This window comes from Sciurus carolinensis, chromosome 7, assembly GCF_902686445.1.
Source record: "Sciurus carolinensis chromosome 7, mSciCar1.2, whole genome shotgun sequence".
Lineage (NCBI taxonomy): Eukaryota > Metazoa > Chordata > Mammalia > Rodentia > Sciuridae > Sciurus > Sciurus carolinensis.
In genome coordinates, this window is record NC_062219.1 from 29,938,504 (window position 1) to 29,960,386 (window position 21,883).

General features: G+C 32.3%; 1 protein-coding gene across 12 annotated transcripts in view; it reads left to right on the forward strand.

Moving 5' to 3' along the window:
• Ahi1 (Abelson helper integration site 1) overlaps positions 1–21,883 on the forward strand; it is a 185,378-nt gene that overhangs the window by 57,560 nt on the left and 105,935 nt on the right. For 11 of the 12 annotated variants that reach the window (XR_007109403.1, XR_007109404.1, XM_047557598.1 and 8 more), the window contains exons 15-18: positions 1,991–2,109; positions 6,131–6,261; positions 7,719–7,859; positions 18,856–19,052. Coding sequence is in view for 10 of the 12 variants with exons in the window: in XM_047557598.1 (XP_047413554.1) it covers positions 1,991–2,109; positions 6,131–6,261; positions 7,719–7,859; positions 18,856–19,052 (588 nt within the window). In the remaining 2 variants the exon portion in view is untranslated. The remainder of the gene's footprint in view (positions 1–1,990; positions 2,110–6,130; positions 6,262–7,718; positions 7,860–18,855; positions 19,053–21,883) is intronic. The other variant, XM_047557602.1, reaches the window with a different exon arrangement.

Sequence of the window (21,883 nt, forward strand, 5' to 3'; positions counted from 1 at the left end):
GAAGGATCTTTGGTAATATTCTTTTGCTTTTAAAAAATAAATTTTATTGTGTATTTATTAAGGTATACATAATATTAGGAGAATATATACATATAGTAAAAAGGTTACTATAGTGAAATAAATTAACACATTCATTGTGTGACATAATTTCTCTTTTTGTTATATTTGTGATAACCAACTAAAATCTACACATTAGCATGAATCTTACATTCAGTGCAATTTTACTACCTGTTGTTCTCATGATATACATAAGCTCTCTAGACATATTCATCCTATGATGTATGCTCTGACCTATATCTTCCTATTTCTTCTACCCCTGCAGCCTCTAATAACCTATTTGAATTTTTTTATTTTTTAACATTGCACACATAAGTGAGATCATGCAATAAAATTTGCAATATTTTTCTGTCTGACTTATTTTACTTAGCATAGTAAACTCCAGTCTCTTCCACATTGTGGGAAATGGGAAAGAACTTATACTTTTTTAGGGATGAATAATAGCCCCCACCTTGTGTATGTGTTTGTGGATGTGTATCACAGTTTATTCAGCCTGTGTACATATCTTGGCTATTGTGAACAGTACCCATTTATTTATTTTTGCTTTTGTGACCTGAGCTTTGGATGTGATACCCAAAACCTCATTACCAAGACTAATATTCAGAAGTTTTTCCTCTATGTTCTTTCCTATGAATTTTATGATTTCTGGTGTGAACATGGGAGTGCTGATATCTTTACAAGGTGATGATTTCATTTCCTTTATGTTTCCAAAAGAGGGACTGCTGGATCATATGGTAGTTCTCATTTTAATTTCTTTGGAAACCTCCATACCATTTTCTATATTGGTTCTACTTTCCCCCAGTACTGTAGAAGAGTTTCCTTTCCTCCACTTCCTTAACTATCTTTTGACTTTTTGATAAACATTCTGGCAGAAGTGTTATCTCATAATGGTTTTAATTTGCATGTCCCTGGTGATTAATGATTTTGAGCATCATTTTATATTCCTGTTGGACATTTTTTGTGGAAATAAATGTCTATTTAGACCTTGTGCCCAATTTTTACTCAGGTTATTTGTTTTTCCATTACTGAGTTGTAAGAGTTCTTTATAAATTTGTGGTATTAGCCCCTTATCAGATACATGGTTTAGATATAATTTTTTCCCAATCTGTAGGCCACCATTTCATTTTGTTGATTATTTACTTTGAGATGCAAAGCCTGTTTAGTTTAATGTTATCCCATTTATTTATTTTTGCTTTTGTAACCTGAGCTTTGGCTGTGATACCCAAAAACTCATTACCAAGACCAGTATTCAGAAGCTTTTCCCTTACGTTCTCTTCTATGAATTTTATAGTTTCTGGTGTTACATTTAGATCTTCTATCCCTTATGAGTTGATTTTAACATACAGTGTAAGATAATGATAATTCTTTTTGGGCAAGGCTGGTGCAGGCGGGTTCTCCTTCACTATTTGTCTTTCCTGTTATCATTAGTTGATTATCTTCTTTAGCTGCATCAAATAACTATTCCCAAGCCCCCAAAACCCTACATAAAGTTATAATCTAAATTAAATGTTTATTTCAAAATAAGAAGTCTGTAACATATGTTTTTCAAGACGAGTAGAAGTATAAGAAAAGTATGAGACTGGACTGGTAACTGAAAAGTTAAATCTGCACTTAGGTTTGAATTTATAAAAATTGGAAGTTGTTTTATATGATGTTAAACCAAAAATGCAGTGTTAGAAGATGTGTATGATATGCCTTTTGTTTTGAACTGAAAGTGAATAATATACAAAAACACATACTAATCAAATGCAGTGTTGCATATTACAAAAGTAGGTTTTGTCAGCTTAATTTTCAATCCTAAACTGCAGTTGCTGGGAATCTTTTTGTTAACAGTTTTACAGTATTCTGTATAGTGCAACTGCGAATGAGATTTTAAAATTAATTTTGTACTTTTCAGGATCCATATTTTATAATTTTTTTAAATTCATTTTAGGAAATTAAGGAAACTGAATTTAAGGGCATTCCAATAAGTTATTTGGAGGTTCATCCCAATGGAAAACGTTTATTAATCCATACCAAAGACAGTACTTTGAGAATTATGGATCTCCGAATGTAAGTATATTTTAGTATCGACAAGATAACTACTCATAGGATAAATCATGAGTCAATTTATATTTATAAAATGTAAAAGTGATTCTTAACTAGTCAGTTTTATCCCCTGTGGGTATCTGGAGACTTTTTTTAATTTGTTCTTTTCAGTTATTAATGACAGTAGAATGTATTTTGACATATAGATGGAGTATAACTTCCCATTTTGGTGGTTGTACATGATGTGGAGTTAACACTGGCCCTATATTCATTTATGAACATTAGAAAGTTATCTTATTCATTCTACTGTCTTTCCCATTCCCATTCCCCTCCCTTCCCCCTATTCCCCTCTATCCAATCTGGTGAACTCCACTCCTCCTTCCCCTACCACCTATTTCAAGTCAGCATCTGCATATCAAAGAGAACATTCAGCCTTTGGTTTTGGGGATTGGTTTATTTCACTTAGCATGATAGCCTCCATTTCCATCCACTTACTGGCAAATGCAATAATTTCATTCTTATTTTTGACTGAGTAACATTCCATTTGTATATGTACCACATTTTCTTTATCCATTCATCTGTTGAAGGGCACAACATTCATCTGTTAAGGTTCGTTCCATAGCTTAGCAATTGTGAATTGAGCTGCTAGTGGCCTCCTCACTATAGTGTGCTGATTTTAAGTCCTTTGGGTATATGCTGAGGAGTAGGATAACTGGGTCAAATGGCGGTTCCATTCCAACTTTTCTGAGAAATTTCCATCCTGCTCTCCAGAGTGGTTGTACCAATTTACAATCCTACCAGCAATGTGAGTATAGCTTTTCCCCCACATCCTCACCAACATTTATTGTTACTTGCATTCTTTATAATTGCCATTCTGACTGCAGTGAAATGGAATCTCAGGGTAGTTTTATTTTGCTTTTGTCTAATTGCTAGTGATGTTGAACATTTTTTCATATATTTGTTGACCATTTGTTTTTCTTCTTCTTGAAGTGTCTGTTCAGTTCCCTTGCCCATTTATTGATTGGAATATTTTTCTTTTTTATGTTAAGTTTTTTGAATTCTTTATATATCCTGGAGATTAATGCTCTGTCTGAGGTGCAGGTGGCACATATTTTCTCCCATTCTCTAGGCTCTCTGTTCATGTTCTTGATTGTTTTCTTTGCTGTGAAGAAGCTTTTTAGTTTGATACAATCCCTTTAGGAGTCTTGTTGAAGAATTTAGTTCCTAAGCCAACATGGTGAAGATTTGGGCCTACTTTTTCTCTAGTAGGCACATGGGTCTGATCTAATGCTTCGCTCCATGATCTACTTTGAATTGAGTTTTATGCAGGGTGAAAGATAGGGGGTCTAATTTCATTTTATTAGGTATGGATTTCCAGTTTTCCCAGCACTATTTGTTGAAAAAGACTATCTTTTCATTGGAGATATTTTTGAAGTTACTTGTAGTATCTAATAGATAAAGATCAGAGATGCTACTAAGCATCTATGACTCATAAGAAGCTACCCCCCCCACAACACAAATGTGAATAGCTCTGAGGCTAAATCTAGTCCCTTGCTTTTTATTTTCACAAAAACAAACTTCTACCTTCAACAATGGGAGAGTATCTTATCTCTATACCACTAAAGCATAATAATAGTATATAACCGAAGGAGATGACTTTTGGTTAATACATATTTTTTTGTTGGTGGTTTATTCATTTCTTGTATGTGTGGCAGGAATTGGGGGGTAATGGGATTGAGCCCAGAGGCACTTTACCACTGAGCTATAGACTAGCCTTTTAAGTTTTGAGACAGGGTTTCACTAAGTTACTGAGGCTAACCTTGAACTTGCCATCTTCCTGCTTTTGCCTCCCAAGTCTCTGGGATTATAGGTGTGCACCACCACTCCAGGCTTCTTTGTTTTTTCTAAATGAAGACAAATGAAGGGAAATTCTTTTGAAATAGAAAAGGCAGAGCAGAGTTCTAGGTAAATGCCTGGACTTTTAGTATGCTTTTGTCTTTTTGTCTTTTTAGTATGTTTAGTATGCTTTTGTTTCTGTAAAACAAATGAGACAAAGCTATTTATTAGATTTTCTTATTGTATTTAGAAAAATGTGATATTAATTTGATATTAATTGATAAGATTAATATATTAGTTTGATTCTGCAATTATCTTTTTAGTGCTGACCATTAACCTTCACTATTTACAGACTAGTTCAAGATCTTGGCATGGATTTGGGACACTGATAATAGGATTAGTCCATGAAGAATGAATAATCTACTTGCATGCCTTCAAAATAAAATAAAAATATTTAGTCAAACTAAAATACGAGACTTTCACAGATTGGAATTTGCTTATTTTTTCATGTCATGCCTGGAAGATAGTAAGCATTCGGGATATATCTTTTATACATACATTTTATATATATATATAAAATATATATATATATACACACACACACACACTTAATACATATATGCACTATACACATGTGTAAATGTATATTCACATGTATATTTAATGAATGTAAATATATAATAAAAGGATTATTTTTTCATGGCAACAATAAGGTTGATAACTGTGATTTAGTCTTCTGTTAAATTCTCCACTGAGAGGAGATGTGAGCTGAATCTTGAAGAATGGACAGAATTTAGATACGATGGAAGTTTTTCAGTAGGGTGAAAACATGAAATCAAGATCAGAAGTGGGGTCGTGTGCATTCAAGGAAGAGGAGGGTAGTACATATGAGTAGAGGTTTCTTGATGAGGAATACTGGCAGGAAATTTTAAAGAAATAGAAATTAGAACTAGATTGGAAGGCCAGGCTAAAGAGTTTGATAGTCCTTTTTAAACAATGTAAGATCGTGCCTGGGCTCTAGAGGTATACTGCTTAGAGTCAGATGCTTCTTCTCTGCCCTTTCTAACCAATTAACCTTTCTGTGCTTGTCCTTTCTCATTTCTCAAATGGGAGAAATTATTTATCATACTCGTAAGGGTTTTGTGGAGGAATAAAGTAGTTAAAACATGTACATACAACAGTAAAGCACATAGAAAGGCCTCCAGAAAAGTTTGACCCCGTGACTATAGGTCTGGAAAATCATGTTAAGAAAATAATTGTAAAATAGTACAGATATAAATATGCATACAAGATTGCTCATTGGCATCATTTTCATGGTAGAATAAAGTGGGAAACATCATAAATGTTGTATAACAATAGAAAATTTCTTAAGATAAATTTAGGCAGTGATAAATACCCATTAAAATGATAGTACAGTGAAACACATTATTACCTCATGTACATATATGACTGCATGACTGATGTGATCCTACAGTATGTACAGTCACAAAAATGAGAAATTATACTCCATTAATGATTTATCAAAATGCATCAATGCATTCTACTGTCATGTATCACTAACTAGAACAATTTACAATTTTTTTAAAAAATGATAATGCATAGTCTGTTTTTTCTGACATGGTGCTCAACTATTATTATTTATTGTTGAGTAAAAACAGACTGGTGTTTCTAATGTCCTACCAGATACATATAAGTGCTAAAACAGTGTAACTGTTATTTATAAGTGAAAAAGCCTGAAAGTTTGTACACCATATTCAATAGATGATTGGATAATGTATTTTATCTACTATTTTTTTAGGGACCAAGTAGTCCTTGTATGATTTAAAAATCCATTAGAAGAAGAATATAAAAATTCTATCCATGTTTTAGTAACCAACTCAGATGCTGCTTCCATAAAGTGATCTTTCTCTTATTAGCTAGTCTTAATTTCTTTTATCTATATCTGCAAAGCACTCTTTCTCCTCTTCTTTTGTGGGTACATTCTGTGTTCACCTTCTGATTTACATTGATACATTTCTTCTTTCTCCTGCTGAATTCTAACCTTTCTTGGTACTGGGACCAGCTCTTCTTTATTCTGCATCATCAAAGAATGTTTGTCATATGGTAGAATCTCAAAAGTAGTTTGATGAGTGCAAATTAAATAATTAAAAGTTTTTCTATCAGTAATCTTTTAAATGATTGCTTTTTTTTTTTTTTTTTTTGTCTACAGATTAGCAGCAAGGAAATTTGTAGGTGCAGCAAATTACCGTGAGAAGCTTCATAGTACTTTAACACCATGTGGGACTTTTCTCTTTGCTGGAAGTGAAGATGGCGTAGTATATGTTTGGAACCCTGAAACGGGTATTTATGGATCTTCAGAGATCTTTTTATTTTTATTTTTTTTAAGGTGGAAGGAATGGGTGGGGGCTTGAAGAAGTATGAAAATACTGCCATTTTATGGAATAATTTTTGAGAAAATTCTGATTTCAGGTTTTTAATTGTGTTTTTTAGATTGAATAGTCTTTAATGGAGCTCAGCAACACTAAACTTGTATCAAATTGTTCTTTATTGCTTTACTATCTTCATTGCATTTAGAATTGCACTTTACAATTCAAGGTTTATTCTTTTTTTGTCTATGATATAATGCTGCTCTTAGACACTTAATGACTGTAATGCAAAATACAAAGTTATGTAAGCTGAATTGTAACTAAATAGATGGTTAAACACCTCTATTTTCTTTAGAGTAACAAAAACACTCCTGCGAAAATTTTTAATGTTTGAAACTAAATTAACAATTTACCTAAATTACAATTAAATATTTTTTCAATAAACTAAACTGTTACATTGAAAAGTTTATTTAGCCTTACCTTTGCTTTTATTTATTTATTTATTTATTTATTTATTTATTTATTTATTTATTTTTGGTGGGGGTAGGGTATACCAGGAATTGAACTCAGGGGTACTCAACCACTGAGCCACATCCCCAGCCCAGTTTTGTATTTTTTTGAAGACAGATTTTCACTAAGTTGCTTAGTGCCTCACTTTTTCTGAGGCTGGCTTTGAACTCGCTATTCTCCTGCCTCAACCTTCCAAGCCACTAGGACTACAGGTGTGTGCCACCATACCTGGCCCTTACCTTTGCTTTCTAAAAGAAAAGCTAAAACTACTTGAGCATTTATTTAACTAGAAATTGAAAGAATTTTTTAAATTTCTTTAATTTCATCTCATTTATTGTTTTGTTCTTTCCTTTAGGCATTTTGACGAGGCAGCACACTAGTGAATTTTGTTTTTTTCCTATACCATATTTTAGCATCAATTCAGAAGCATCAAGTTGCTCCTGGGTTCTCTTCACTTGTGCTGTAAGCATTTTTTAGCCATAATCATGATAACCTAAACAGCCTATGGGAAAAAACAAAATAGAAAAAATTAATACCTCAGCAATCCTCCTCCAAATAGAGAATTTCTTCAGGTTTAGAGTTTTGTAATTCCTCCCCTAGTTTTTCCCAGACTTCTTTGTTAGTTGTAATTTGCTCGGCCCTGTTAGACCTCAGAATCATGTACCTCTATTCTTCCTTCCGATTACTTTATGTTTATTTTGTGTCTTGAAAAGCTCATTGAAGAGGTTGGATTAAGAAGCAGAAAGAGGAGGACCAACCGAATGTAAAATAAAGATAATTATTTAAAATACACTGAAATATGTGAGCTTCATTGTTACTATAAGTACTTTTAATAATTTGCAGAATAGTCTTGCCTATAAGAAATACCTTATACAGTACAGATTTCTCCTTTTTTTAATTTTAATTTTTATTTTTATTTAGGAGAACAAGTAGCAATGTATTCTGACCTGCCATTCAAGTCACCCATTCGAGACATTTCTTACCATCCATTTGAAAATATGGTTGCATTTTGTGCATTTGGACAGAATGAACCCATTCTTCTTTACATTTATGATTTCCATGGTAAGTCCAGTCCACATCACCCAGCGCTTGCTAAGTTAAAAATATATGTAATCTTTACATTTAGACTGGACCAGGAATCATGAGCTGTGTGAAATCTGTTTATCCGTTGAATTAACAAACCCTCATGAATATACTGTAAAAGTCAAAAAGATTAAATAGATTGTATTATTATGATGTTACATTTTATTTTGTTTTCTGTGAATGTGATTAATATGAAAGTTAAATGTTGGTGAAAGTATTTATAATGGTTGTGCTCTACGTTGGAATCACAGAAAGGTAGCTGTTACTTTCTTTGTAAGTAGGTATAAATAAGCAAAATTCACCTAAAAATTATTGGGGAATATGTTAACTAAATTTAAGAGACAAATAACATGTAGGAAGTTGAATTTTTTACTCTGTTTTTATTTTTTATTAAATCACACAGTAAGTTGTGGTTGAGAGTTTCTTAACATAAAAGTGGGGGGAAAATTAAATGTCAATGAAAATAAAATCTGGAATAAAATTCTAATGTCTGTTTTACCTCTAAAATTACACTATCCTATCATTTTGAGAATAATAAAGAAATTAAAAGTTTGAGTACATTTTTCAAGAATAGAAGGGCATTCTCGAAACTGTTTATATTTGTTATTTTTCATATATTTCTATAATTTCTATTCTGAAATTAGGATTTCACTGTTTATATTAAAACTGTCTTTCTCAAAATTACAATTCTATTTTCCTCATATATTCTTGTAAAAAAATAAAAGGTCTTTAATAGTCGTTTGATTTTTTTTTTAGAATGTTATGTATCATTTATTTTTGATAAGCTAATATGGCTTATATACATGTATAATTACATAAACACCATAAATATACAAATATGTATATAGGTAACATTAACATTAATCTAAAACTATTTGGACAGAGTAATTAAATGAGAAATTAAGTTTATTATGTTAATACATATTGAATTGATTAACTCTGTGATAAGTATAAGTTATTAGATGATTAAATTATTCACCTGAAGTTTTTTTTACCTTTTTTACCTTTTTTCACTTTTTTTTTTTTTTACCTTTTACCTTTTTTACCTTTTTTAGACATTAATTTTATTCATTTATTTATATGTGGTACGAGAATCAAACCCAGTGCCTCACACATGCTAGGCAAGCACTCTACCACTGAGCCACAACCCTAGCCCCTCTCCTGAAGTTTTTGATCATAGTATAGATAATACAATTCCTTTCCCAGTGAATTATCTTGAAAATAATATATAAAATCAAGATTCTTATTTTTAAAACCTCATTTTTGAAAAACCTGGCAGAAAAGAAAGAAATTCTGCAAGTCATATGCAAATTTATAAAATACTATTACTAATGACGAATTGTCAAGCAACACAGTACCATTTACATTCACTAGCATGTTAGCAAAAAATAAACACTGTCTGATTATAGGAATAAACAATGGATTTCTCAAAATTATCCTGTGTCCAAATCTGATGTCTAGTTTTTTTTTTCTTTTTATCCATTCTAAATCTTCACAATTACAGAGAGTTATACATAAGTACTTTATAATTGGAACTGTTATACAGGAAATAGGCAGCACAGTTATTTCCTCAGACTCTTAAGAGATTTCACAACAGTCTTCATTCAATTTCTAATTTGCTTTATAGGTTTTTGAGATTTTCACTACAAATTCAAGTTAAATTTATGCTCTTTTTTTTTTTCAAGCAGTTTATTTTTGCTTATTGACAGAAGGATTAGCCCAGGATAGTTAGGTTTGCCAGTTTGTTTTTCAGACAATAGGTATTTTGCTTAAGAAGTCCATTCTAGAAGCACAGTGAAAAGAGCAAAGTGTTGTAGCAATACAGTAACATGAAGCTTGGGCTCCTCTTTTGTTCTTCAGTGATGTTAACATAAACTTCTTGCCTTTCTGGATCTCAATTCCCTTATCTATTAAAAGGTACTGCTAGTACTAATAACTGCCCTACCTAAGAGAGTTATTTATGAGAATACTGTGAGACAGTGACTATAAAAGTGTTTTATAAACTGATAAGCACTATGTTAAGACAAATAGAAGATAAAATGAGTTGTTATCATGCCCATTCACTTGATATTAAGGGAACTTATGCTTTACTATGTTGATAAGCATCTCCATATGAAATGGAATTTAAAAAGCTTTTTTCCGCCTCTCTTTTACTCTGTTGGTCAGCCTTTTCTTTTTATTTATTAAAGTACATGCCATTCCTGGTCAATTGTATTACAAAATAAGCACATAAAGTTAAAGACACATTATATTCACATTGTCTCACTATGGAAGAGAAAGAATTTCCCTAGGCCTTTTAGAAATTAAGACATTCAAATAATAACACCTAAAATTACAATTATTTTGTACAGTATATTTAGAACATAGTTTTTGACCCATTAACACACCTTTACAAATTAAAACTCACAAAGTTTTAACACATTTTCCCAACTCTTCACTGCCTATTTTTAAAAAGAGGAAGCTTAGGAAGAAGTTAAGTAACCTCAAACCATCCAAGATTTAGCACAGTTCTTCTGAATGGTATAGCTCTATAAGAAATGAAACGTTGTTTCAGACTCTGAAATGCTTTACTCATTAAATATAGACCATAATCATCAATTCAAATTGTCTTTAAATTTTGTATTGAAAATTATAATGTTTAATTAGCCTATCACACTTTTTTATTTCTTATTTTGCCCAAAATATCTTGTCTGAAAAGTTTACATGAAATTTTAATGATATCATAGATACAGAACAGTTAAGTGACTTTTAAATATTATTTATGAGAGCTTCTGATAATCGTCAAAGAAAAAAGAGCAAGCTGATCTTTTTGTAAGTTAAATAAGCTACAAATGAGACCACAGTAGTAGCTAAATGTATCATCCATCTTTCAGTTCTAGCAAAATCTGTGAAGAGTCAGCAAGCATCTTTCCCTGTTAAGCATATGTTCAGGCTGTGGTCTTTTGAGTCTTTCATTCTACTGACTTTTTGCTTTTTTTGGTAAGAAATATGATTTTTACTTTCAGAAGGCAGTTTTATTTGCCTGATGTTGAAAGAGTTAATCATCTAGTAATACAAAATTTAGTCACAGAGTACCACAAATAATGTACTTTTAGGATTCCCATAATAATAAAAAAAAAAGTACTAGTTAGAGAAACTGCTTCTATTGAATTAATTTATGAAGCTAAACTTTAGCAGTTAATGATTTTTTATTATCAATATTTGTCTGCTTGAGTCTCTAGGATGCTGTTCTACAATTAAGAATATTTATTATACCTCCATAGCACTTTATATGTTCTAGATACTGTTTAAGCACTTACATCTATTTAAGTTTTTGCAGTAAATTTTATCATCTAGATCCCATTATTAGCCCCATTGTACAGGATCCAGGGCCTAAATCAACACAGTCTGGTCTTGAGATCCATATTCTTGTTTGATACACTAAACTGCCTTATTGGCACATTTCCTGAGTATCCAGTAAACAAACTTTATGCAATACCATTTTCCTTATGCTTCTCTATGGACTGTATTTTTCCTTGGTACTTTTTATACTTTGTAGGAGGAAAGATAGAGGTTTGTTCATTTTTAAATTACCTGTACTGTACCTGAATACTGGCATATAATGAATGTGCATATACTGTTTTAAGTAGGGTCAAATCTTAAATTTAAGAAGTTTCTTAGCATTTTTTGAAAATCCCAGGTAATGAGCCTACTTTTTCACTAGGTGGCAGTGTCTCCTCTGAACCAGTATTAACTCGAATGCTTTTTAGTCAGTGTCTTAGGCAAGATAAATCTTTATTGACCACCTATTGTGTGCTCCGATGACCATGTTGTTTTCTAATCCTTTATATTTTTTAAGTAGTTGATTAAACCTCTGGAAGAACTTTAGTCAAACTGAAAGGCAATTCTTTATGCCACTGACTTGACTTTATTAATAGAATCATGTTCATCAGTGGTCACCTGTAAAAGTGTTTTATAAACTGATAAGCATTATATTAAAACAAATAGAAGATAAAATGTGTTGTTATCATGCCTATTGTTGTAACTTTACTGTGGCATTCTTTACCAGAGGTCAAGTAACGTTACATTCCTATAAAATTTTTCAAATTCTTGCTCATTGCCTATGGAGTTTATAACACCCTGTGTTTTACATAGTACCTGAGATATTAGTAATGTGCAGTAAATTTTGCATTAAGAACTGCAAATTTTCTTGGAGAATGACATTTCCCATTAAATTTTATAAAAATATAGAATGAAGGTGTCATCAGTAAGTTCGAGGCTTATAATAATAGTGGTAGTAGTAGCTAACATTTATCAAGTGTTTACTGTGGGTCCACCACTCTTATGAGCATTTTCTCATACATCCTTCTAAAATGCTTCGAGGTAGGTATCATTATTGTCTTTATTTTGCACATAATGAAACTGAAACACGGGGAAAATTAAGTAATTTGCCTAGGGTCACACAATTGGTAGTGAAGCTACTGTTTGATTCTAAGCTGTCAGATTCCATAGCTCATGCTCTTAATGCATTAAGCTGTCTGTCAAATCTACTTAGTTTGCCTTCCTTCATCATGAATTAACTTAAATTAAGAAGATAGCTAAAGGACTGGGGTGTAACTTAGTGATAGAGTGCTTGTTCAGCAAGCATAAGTGTGCTTATCTAGTATTCTTATTAATAGTTCACCTCTTTAAAAATTTGGGGTGAAACAATTAGGATACAATAAGTCATCACATTCTCAACAAAGTGCATAATATGAATTTTCTTTAATGTGGCATTGTTTTAATGCTTTCACAATATTTTTTCAATAAAATAATATCTAGTTGAAATAAATTTAATATATGGTTTTCTTGTAATAGTGATAATGAGTGATTCAAAAGCAAACTCAGATTTTTTAGTTTTCATACTTAGACAAAATTATACCATAACAAATATAACATATCATAGTACAGAGTTTTAAATATTGATCTTAAGTCTAGTAAGAAAAAATAAGAGATAGAGATGCCACATTTTATGATATGCTGAAATTACTTCTTAGTTATAACCTAAAGAATGTATTTTAATATTTTTCACATCTTGGGATACTTTGCTTTGAAAGTTCAGGCCATTCAGGGAGTCAGGATATGTGAAAAACTACTTGATGATTTGAGCATGCACCAGAGCACCAAATTCCTCAGTCAGGCCTCTTTTTATGCTTACGTTGATGCTTTTTAAAGTGCACCAAAAAGAAAGAATTGTGCAATATAAAGTAAACAACCGCGTGGTAGGAAAGACTGGAATAAAAGTTAGAGCACTGGGGGATCTAGACAAAATTCTGTCACTTTCTCTTTGACCCTGGAAAGTAATTTAGCACTTATGCATTGGTTTTTCACCTAAAAATTAAGAATAACACCTATTATATTTTATCTCAATATTTTATCAAAGGGAAATTATCAGGCAAGGCGTGAAGCCTTGGTATTACTAGAGTTCATGGACCAGACTGCAGTAGGGAAATCCTAGCTATTTTTCATAGCAATATACATGCCACACACTTTGAATTTAATAGCTTAATGTGTGATTATTGATAATGGAATAGGAAACCAACAAGAGAATAGCATTGCTGCAGGGAATTTGTAGATAGGTTATTATATTTTAATGTGCTACTAATGGATCTGCCAAATGATGGTCAATGCTCTCCCATTTGGTTGGATATGAGACTCAAATCTGCTACATGTTCTTGTATAGCTTTTTGAACAGTTATATTAGTAACACATATATTTTACATGATATATCAGACATGTCACGGAGGGGCTGGGGGGATAGTTCAGTGGAAGAGTACTTGCCTAGTATATGCAAGGCTCTGGATTCAATCCCCTTTAACACAAAACATAAATAAATAAACATTAAATTAATTGCATCAGGGAAATATCAAATTACTAACAGGCCATTAAATATATGCATATGGGAAGCTGTCCTTATTTAGCAGAATCAGACTAGGTTGAGCCATGAGATGCAGAGGCCTGGCTTCTAGGAATGGCTGAGAAGCATGTGGCGCTGTGTGGGAGTGATTCCCTGTCTCCTTCTGGAATTTTCCCCTAAGAGAATGGCTCCCCTAATTCCACCTATCCTGTCAATCACAGAAGAAGCCTCCTGGCCCTTGTTCTCTTTAATTGTATGTTATGAATAAAGGAGACTTGGGCAAGTCGTTGTTGTAAGAGGCCAGAGCTGGTATGGCCAGATCCATCACGCTGCCTCTCATATAAAAAGAGTATTGGCTCTTGTGTGTTTATTGAGTAGATAAGTTTTTGGGGTAATAGATACAAAAACCACCAGTTAACCCTTTCCTCTTCCATACAGGACATGGCAGAGAGGACCTCCACATATGCAGGCTTCTAGAATTGAAGTGTTAATGCAGTTGAACTTGGATCTATCCACACAGTGTCATAAGATTATATGAATCAGGAAAAGTCAGACCAGCTAAAACACATAAAAAACATAGACTGTTGAATATTCTCTGCACAGAGCAAATGTTAAAGAAAGAGAAGTAGAATTCTTCCTTACTGGTAAAGGCTGGGAAACCACAGGACTACCAGTTTATAGTAATAATACTATACTTCAAAATGAAATTTATAAAGCATTTAGGTATCCTGTAAGTTGACTTTGTATAATAACAAGGCAATATATTAATAACAAATCTTGAGCAAAGGAATTAAACATTGACCCAAAGGAGATCTTACTGTTAACATAGTGTAGAAATAACATATGATGATTTTTATTTGTATTTTCCTATAAAGTCAATAATATAAGTACACATAGATTTTAATAATAGCAAACCTTGTATTTGCTTTTAATGAGAAGGGTAGTAGATTAAAATATTTTATTTCCTCCATTCTTTCTATTTAGAGATAAAATTCTCCTGAGAAAACCTTGTTTTTTTCATAATTATTTAAGACCAGAAAATGCACAAAAGCTCTGAGCTTATATAAGTCAAAGGATTGTTAGTTATTTTAAGAATTTTTTTTGGAGATGAACATAGAAGCATTTTGATGTATATAACATTCTTTCAGCAAAGAATTTCCCCCCATGTACTCTCAGTACCTTTCTCTTCCTCTGCTATCCCGCTTAGCACCTTCAACTAATTTGTTCACTTGCAGAAGGCTGAATTTCCAAGAAGGACCAGTGTCTTTGTATTCTCAGGGCCTGCTCCAGTGCTTGTACATGATGACTCTCAAAAAATGATGAACGAGAGAGGATGAGATTGTTAAAATAATGAGTTTTAAACATACAAGATTCGGTCAAAGCTAAATTTTAAACATACAAAGTTAAATTAGCACAAAGAAGAAAACAAAGAAAAAAAATGTAGTTATTTCATTGCAACATCACGCTCCAGTTATGATGTTAAAGTATTTTAGAAACCACTGAAATGTTAAAAGCATAGATCTTCAAAGGAATACCAGAGACCACCTATTATAATCTTGTTTTACAATAAAAAGCTTACAAATGGATTGAGTATGTATTTGTGGTGGGCAAGGGAGGGAAAAGCCCAAGGACTTCTAAGCAGCTTCCATTTCTAGTGTCTCAGAAAATTAGTCTTTGTGAATCTTTTGCACATTTTTCTTGCACAGAACTAGATGTGCCAAAGCAAGTGTGGTATTAATTTCACTCCGTGAAATCTAGTCAGATGACTTTTGTATCAAAAATTCCCTTTAGAAAACAGAAATAAGTATTCATAATTGCTTGGGTTTATTTTTGTTATCTGCATCCATTTAGGTAATTTTAATTCTTTCTGAAAGGCATATTAATGCCTGGGGAATTTTTTTTTTTTTTTTTTTTTTTTGGTGCTGGGGATCGAACCCAGGGCCCTGTGCTTGTAAGGCAAGCACTTTACCAACTGAGCTATATCCCCAGCCCCAAGGGGAAGTTTTTAAAACAGATAAATACATAGGTGGTGCCTTCTTTATCTTTTACTGGTTAAAAAAATTCATTTTTTAAGAGTGAAAGATAATACATTCAGCATATCATAATACTTAGAAAAAGTGATTAGGTAGGAATGGATGCAGTGGTACACACTTGTAATCCCAGCAACTTGATGGGCTGAGGGAGGAGGATGGCAAGTTCACAGCCATCCTTAACAATTTGGTGAGGCCCTAAGTAACTTAGTGAGACCTGTCTCAAAATAAATAATAAAAAGGGATGGGAATGTAGCTCAGTGGTAAAGGTCCCCTGGGTTCAACCCCCAGTTCCTAGTACCAAAAGAAAGAATGCATGAAAGGAAATGTGATTAGACAAAAAGAATAAGAAGAAAATACCCAAATCCTACTAATGTATAACATATACTAACTAGTATGTGTTCTTCTAGACCACTTCCATGTGTGTTCAGTCACTTGGAGGTTAGTTAAAGTACAGTTGTGATCAACAAGAACAAAATTCAGACAAAATGTAGGGAGTTAGAAAATACCATTAAATAGTTATAAATACCCTGCTTTACTTTCCCTTCATTGTAGGAAGAAAATTAAATATTTAACAGGCGATTTTAAAAAACAAAAGCGACAAAGACCATGAAACAGTGTGTTTTGTTGACTTACTCATCTCTAAAGCTCATCCATTTCCAAGTTCCAAATCCCAATCCAAAAATCACTTTCATTGATTCATTTGTTTTTTATAGCTTTAAAGTTTCTCTTATTCTTTAAGCAATCTTTGAATCATTGAGGGTAAAATGAAAGTTATTACTGTTCTGTAAAAAAAAAGTTCAAAATATATGCTAAAAAATAGTTGTCAATCTCACAAAAATCTGTGAAGAAATAACTACCCTTCATTTATAAAGAACAGTAATTCATATTGAGGAACATGCATCACTGAAAGTCTGGTAAGTCACTGGGTCTTCTTCAGTATTGTCCTGTGGTACTCACCATTGCCATTTGTAGGGAAAAAGCACTAGTTATTAGTAAGTTGCTCTTCCTTTACAGTGTCTTAATGAAGTAGTATGTAAACATAAAGATCTAAAATGTATGCATAATCTCAGACTCATGGTAGGTGAAACTGAGCTTAATAACTACCCAAAAAAGTTATTCTTTTGTATTGACTATATTGTTTTATAAATTACTTTTATTACAATTTAAATGTGTTTAGTATTCATATAATAATTATACTGCTATATGTGATTTTAGTGGCAAAATTCCCTTTCTGTAAGGCATAATTTATTTAAATAACTGTTGCACAGTTTTCATTATTTTAAATAATGCTTCAGTACACACACATTTGGCTACCTTGATCCTTTATTCAAATAGTTCATGGCAGGGGAGAATATCTTGAGGTTCAGTGGTCAATTAACAGGCAAAGAAAAGAGAGAGAAAGACTCAAAAATCAGAAAACAAATAAGCCAACTTAAAGATTTGAGCAGGCATTTCATTGAAGAAGCTGTAAGTTGGCAAATGAGAATGCAAAAGGTACTCAACATTGTTAGTCAATTAAGTACATCAAATTAGTAAATTAAAAACACAATAAAATAGCACTATGTATCTGTTAGAACAGCTACAATTAAAGACTGGCCAATTCAATTGACAATGTTATGGACTTACTAGAATGTTTCTACATTACTGGAAGTAGCTCTACACATCTACTAGAAGGGCAACCTGAGAGTGCTTCCTTAAATTTTGTTCCCTGTGTGCCTCCTGTTCCTAACTCTAAGTTTTAGCATTGCATAAACTGTCATATGTCACAAACTTTGCAAAGAAAGTTATATTTTTTCCTTTTATATATTTTGTCTATTTTTTGGTAAATCTGATTCCTTCTAGTCTTTTTTAAGCAGAGATAGAGGAACCCTATTATCTGTTCATTGCTTTTTAATTTTTATTATCAGTTTTTTAAAAACTTTTAATGAAGACTCAAATTTTCATGTAGTGGTCTCTATCTTATTTCTCCATAAGATCATAGTATCTGATAAAAATAATGATCTGTTTTTTAGAAATACTTAACTATACACACCCATGTTTTTGCCTGTAACTTCAGTAGTCTAAATCTCTGAAGGCTCATCCATGGGTTCCACATTTCAAGTCTTTGAGATTTCTTCCTTTCCTGTCATGGTTAGAAAGGCCTGTCATTTCAAGATTTTATAATTAAGGAAATACTTTTTAAATGATGATTTTATATATTTTTCTCCTTTGTATATACAGATAGGCATTTAAAATTCTTTCAGATTCATCTATTTTAAATGATCACATGACATAAAATATGTAAAAGCATCCTAAAAAACATAAAATACAATGCAGTGTTCTCATGACTGTGGTTGTCATCATCATCAAAAAACATTCACCTTTCAGTCATTGAGTCATCTTTCCCACTCTGGAGAATTAAATACAAAATAGAAAATAAGTTAAAAATCGAAGTCTACTTTGAAAGTGCGTACTTATGCAATGTCAATAATAAGGGAAAACAAATATTGTAAATATTCAGTAATTGTAAAATGCATTTGAAAAATTATGGTACTTCGTTAGATATTATAAAACATGGTAATTGCATCATTGTACATGTATGAAAATATTTTCATTTAATTGAGAAAGTATTAAATTATATTCACTTTATAATGTTCTTTATAAAACTATAGAAAGATTGGAAGAGATATATAGAAATACAAGAACAGGTATAGTGAGATGGATTTGTGAATTTTTTTTTATTATAACATCCCTTTTAATTCTCTTTGATCCTTGTTTTTTAATATTCTGTCTTTTATATACCTATGTTGAAAAAGTTAGGTTCCCATATCAATTTACTTGACCTTTAAGGCTCAATTACAATACTGTTTGACCTGAAATTGTGAAATAATTATATTTCATTTCTTGTGGTTTTAGTGTATCTAGTAATTTTACATTTTGTCAGTTATGTCACCTTTTTATTACCCAGTTTTTAAAATGTATTATGCAGTTTCTGATCATTTGTTGACTGCTATAGTTTCATGGCTTATTTATTTGATTGTGCTTTTACAATGATGATTTGAACTAATGATGGATTCATTTTTTTCAGTAGCCCAGCAGGAGGCTGAAATGTTCAAACGCTACAATGGAACATTTCCATTACCTGGAATACACCAAAGCCAAGATGCTTTATGTACCTGTCCTAAACTGCCTCATCAAGGCTCTTTTCAAATTGATGAATTTGTTCATACTGAAAATTCTTCAACAAAGATGCAGATAGTGAAGCAGAGACTTGAAACTGTCACAGTACGTTTAATTATTAATTATTGAAAACTTAAAACCATTTCTGTTTTTATATTGCCTTGCAAATGAATATTAATGAAGTAAGTTAATTTCTTAAAACTAGATTTTAATATACTTTGATAGTTCCTTTCTGAAGTCATTAATTATAGTAGACAAACCAAATTTAGGATAATCCATCATATTATCTTGACTTATTATTTTTGTAAAATAATGAACCCAGGACCTAGTTGTAAGGAAGGCTTTAAACCAGAACACCACACGTAGAACTTGACACATGGGTATGATTCATTCCTGGGAAAGAAAGACTATGGCCTTCTTAGCCCTGCCCAATAAGATTCCTTTGGCAAGATGAAGTTAGCAGCTTGAACCCTAGCCTGTGAACTCTCAGGGTCAGACCAATAGGACCACCTCTTGGAAAGACAGATAATATTCAAACAGTCTCTGCCTGGATGTTCAGAGTCCCATAAAGTCTTGCCTCAAACCTCATATTTCGTTCAGTGGTTCTCAAACTTTAGTGTGTATCAGAAACACTTGATAGTCTTATCAAAGCACAACTTTCCAGGGTCTATACTTAGAATTTCTGATTCAGCAGGTCTGGATGGTACTATGATTTTTCATTTCTCACTAGTGCCCAGGCAATACTGCTGGTCACCTCTGACCAGCAGTCACTGAGACCAAATGGTCTAATTCACAGTTCCAAACACTTAGGAAAAACATAATAAATAGGTATTTCATGCCATCATGTAAACTATAAGCTCCCTAAAGGAAGTTCTGATGTTGTCTTCTTTATATCCCCCAGTCTGCATAACTGATTTTCATTGAAAACTAAAATAGTTTGGGTAATCTAAGGAAAAACTAAATTCCTAAACTTCGCTTTATCACAAGTGCTATTTCTTATTTTGTCTTTAACCAATTTTTTTTTCTGTCTTCATTTCGGGGAGATCAGTCTGTACCTTAATTTTCTTTCCCAAACTTCCCCATTCTTTACATTTTTCCCAGCTCTTGACCTTCCTCCTTGGTTTTCTATTTTCCAATTGGTGTTGTCCTGTCTGCCCACCATACATCTGTGTGCTGACCACCTGCTAATAGCCTCTACAAAAAACAACCTTTACCCTCTATACCTGTGCACTATTTTTGTAGAAAGTGCTGACCAGTTATATCTTGGCCTTCCAAGTTGAGCTACAACACTTGGAAAAAAGAAAGTTTAGTTACCTCAAATATTTATTGATTACCTACTACATTGAAATTCCAGAGAACCATAAAAATATTAAATCCTTAACCTTTAGTTTGCATCAAGTCTGGTCGGTAGTGAGAAGTATTCAAACAACTATTAGGTAGAGTCTTTTAATAATACTGCATGACAGTGATGATGACCCTTTTTTTACAGACAGGAAAACTATTTCTATTCAAAAGACAGATAAAAAGTTTATAATATAAATTTGAAATAGCATATGCATAATCTCCCTTGCTATTTTTTAAAACGTTTCTAACATTATAAAAAACAGTGGTAGCTAATTGTTTTTCCATGTGTAATTATTGAGCCTCTGCTACTGTTATAAATACTGTGGTGGAATTTTGTGTGGAAACTAGTGAAAGAGAAAAAAAGAAGCAGTAGGAAGTATCTCCCAAACTAATAGAGCAGTTAATGAAAAAAAAAAATTAGTCAAAAATGTGTGTCTCGGCACTAAATTACCCTCACTGCCCAAAAAAACTGACAGGAACAGAATATTCCACTTCATTTCAGCACAGCTATATAAGAAGAATACTGAAATCCAGAAGAATAGGTTTAAGAGCTACATACAACCCTCTGGACAGTTTGAGTTCAAAATGGTAAAATTTATTGATCTCCTTTAGGGCTGAGATGGACCATTGAAAAGATTATGTACATTAAAAAAGAAAAGCAAATAAAGAGAAAGCATATCTTAAAATAATGTGTTCCAGTCAACAGAATGTTTTAGGTTTGTGTTCTTAATAAAATAGAAGAAATCGAGTTTCTGTTAATGAAAAAATGAAAAGACAGTCTGAGATTTTGATGTAAAAGTTATCTGGCTAAGGTAAAAAGAATTTAAAGAAGTTTAAAAGGCAAGGTTCAATTAATTCTACATTGCAAATGGTAAAGGGGAGAGTTGACACATAAAAATATCAGATCAGTAGTAGAGCCTAGAGAACTAATTTCAGAAACATCCTAAGGGTGCAGATAAAAAGATAGGTGGAAATAGTTAAGGCTCTACAGCTTAGGCACAGGCATAGATACACTGGCACCAACCTCCACCTGCTTTGTTACTCAGGATAAATAAATTCAGTTTTCCCCATCTATAAGATTCTATTATTTCTCTATTCTTTTTATATTTTGCAAACATTTGGGTTGACAGGATCCCTACGTTTTGTCACTTTTTTTTTTCCTTGTTTCTTGTAATTATATTTCAGTGGACTCCGAATTCCCTTTTTTTGTATAGGCTCTTCATTAATTTATAGAAGAGTCTATTACTGGAGATAATTGTTTCTTACTAAAATTGGAGCATTTTCTAATAAATTATAGTTCAGGTTTAGGATGTGATTTTGTGTGTATGTGGCGGGGGAGAATTGTATAATAAATTTAGCTCAGAGGTATTTAAAGGTATTTAAGAGGTGTTTGCTCATTAGCAAGTAAAGGACATAAAAGATAGCTCCCTGTTCTTGGGAACATTACCATGTAGTAATAATATAAATTATTTGTCTCATAGTTATACTTCACTGTATGTTGCTTCCATGGCAGTACCTAAAAGCCATTCTGCAACCCTGGTAAGACCTCACAGGTAGATATATCTCAAAGTTTTCAGATCCAAAAATGTGCT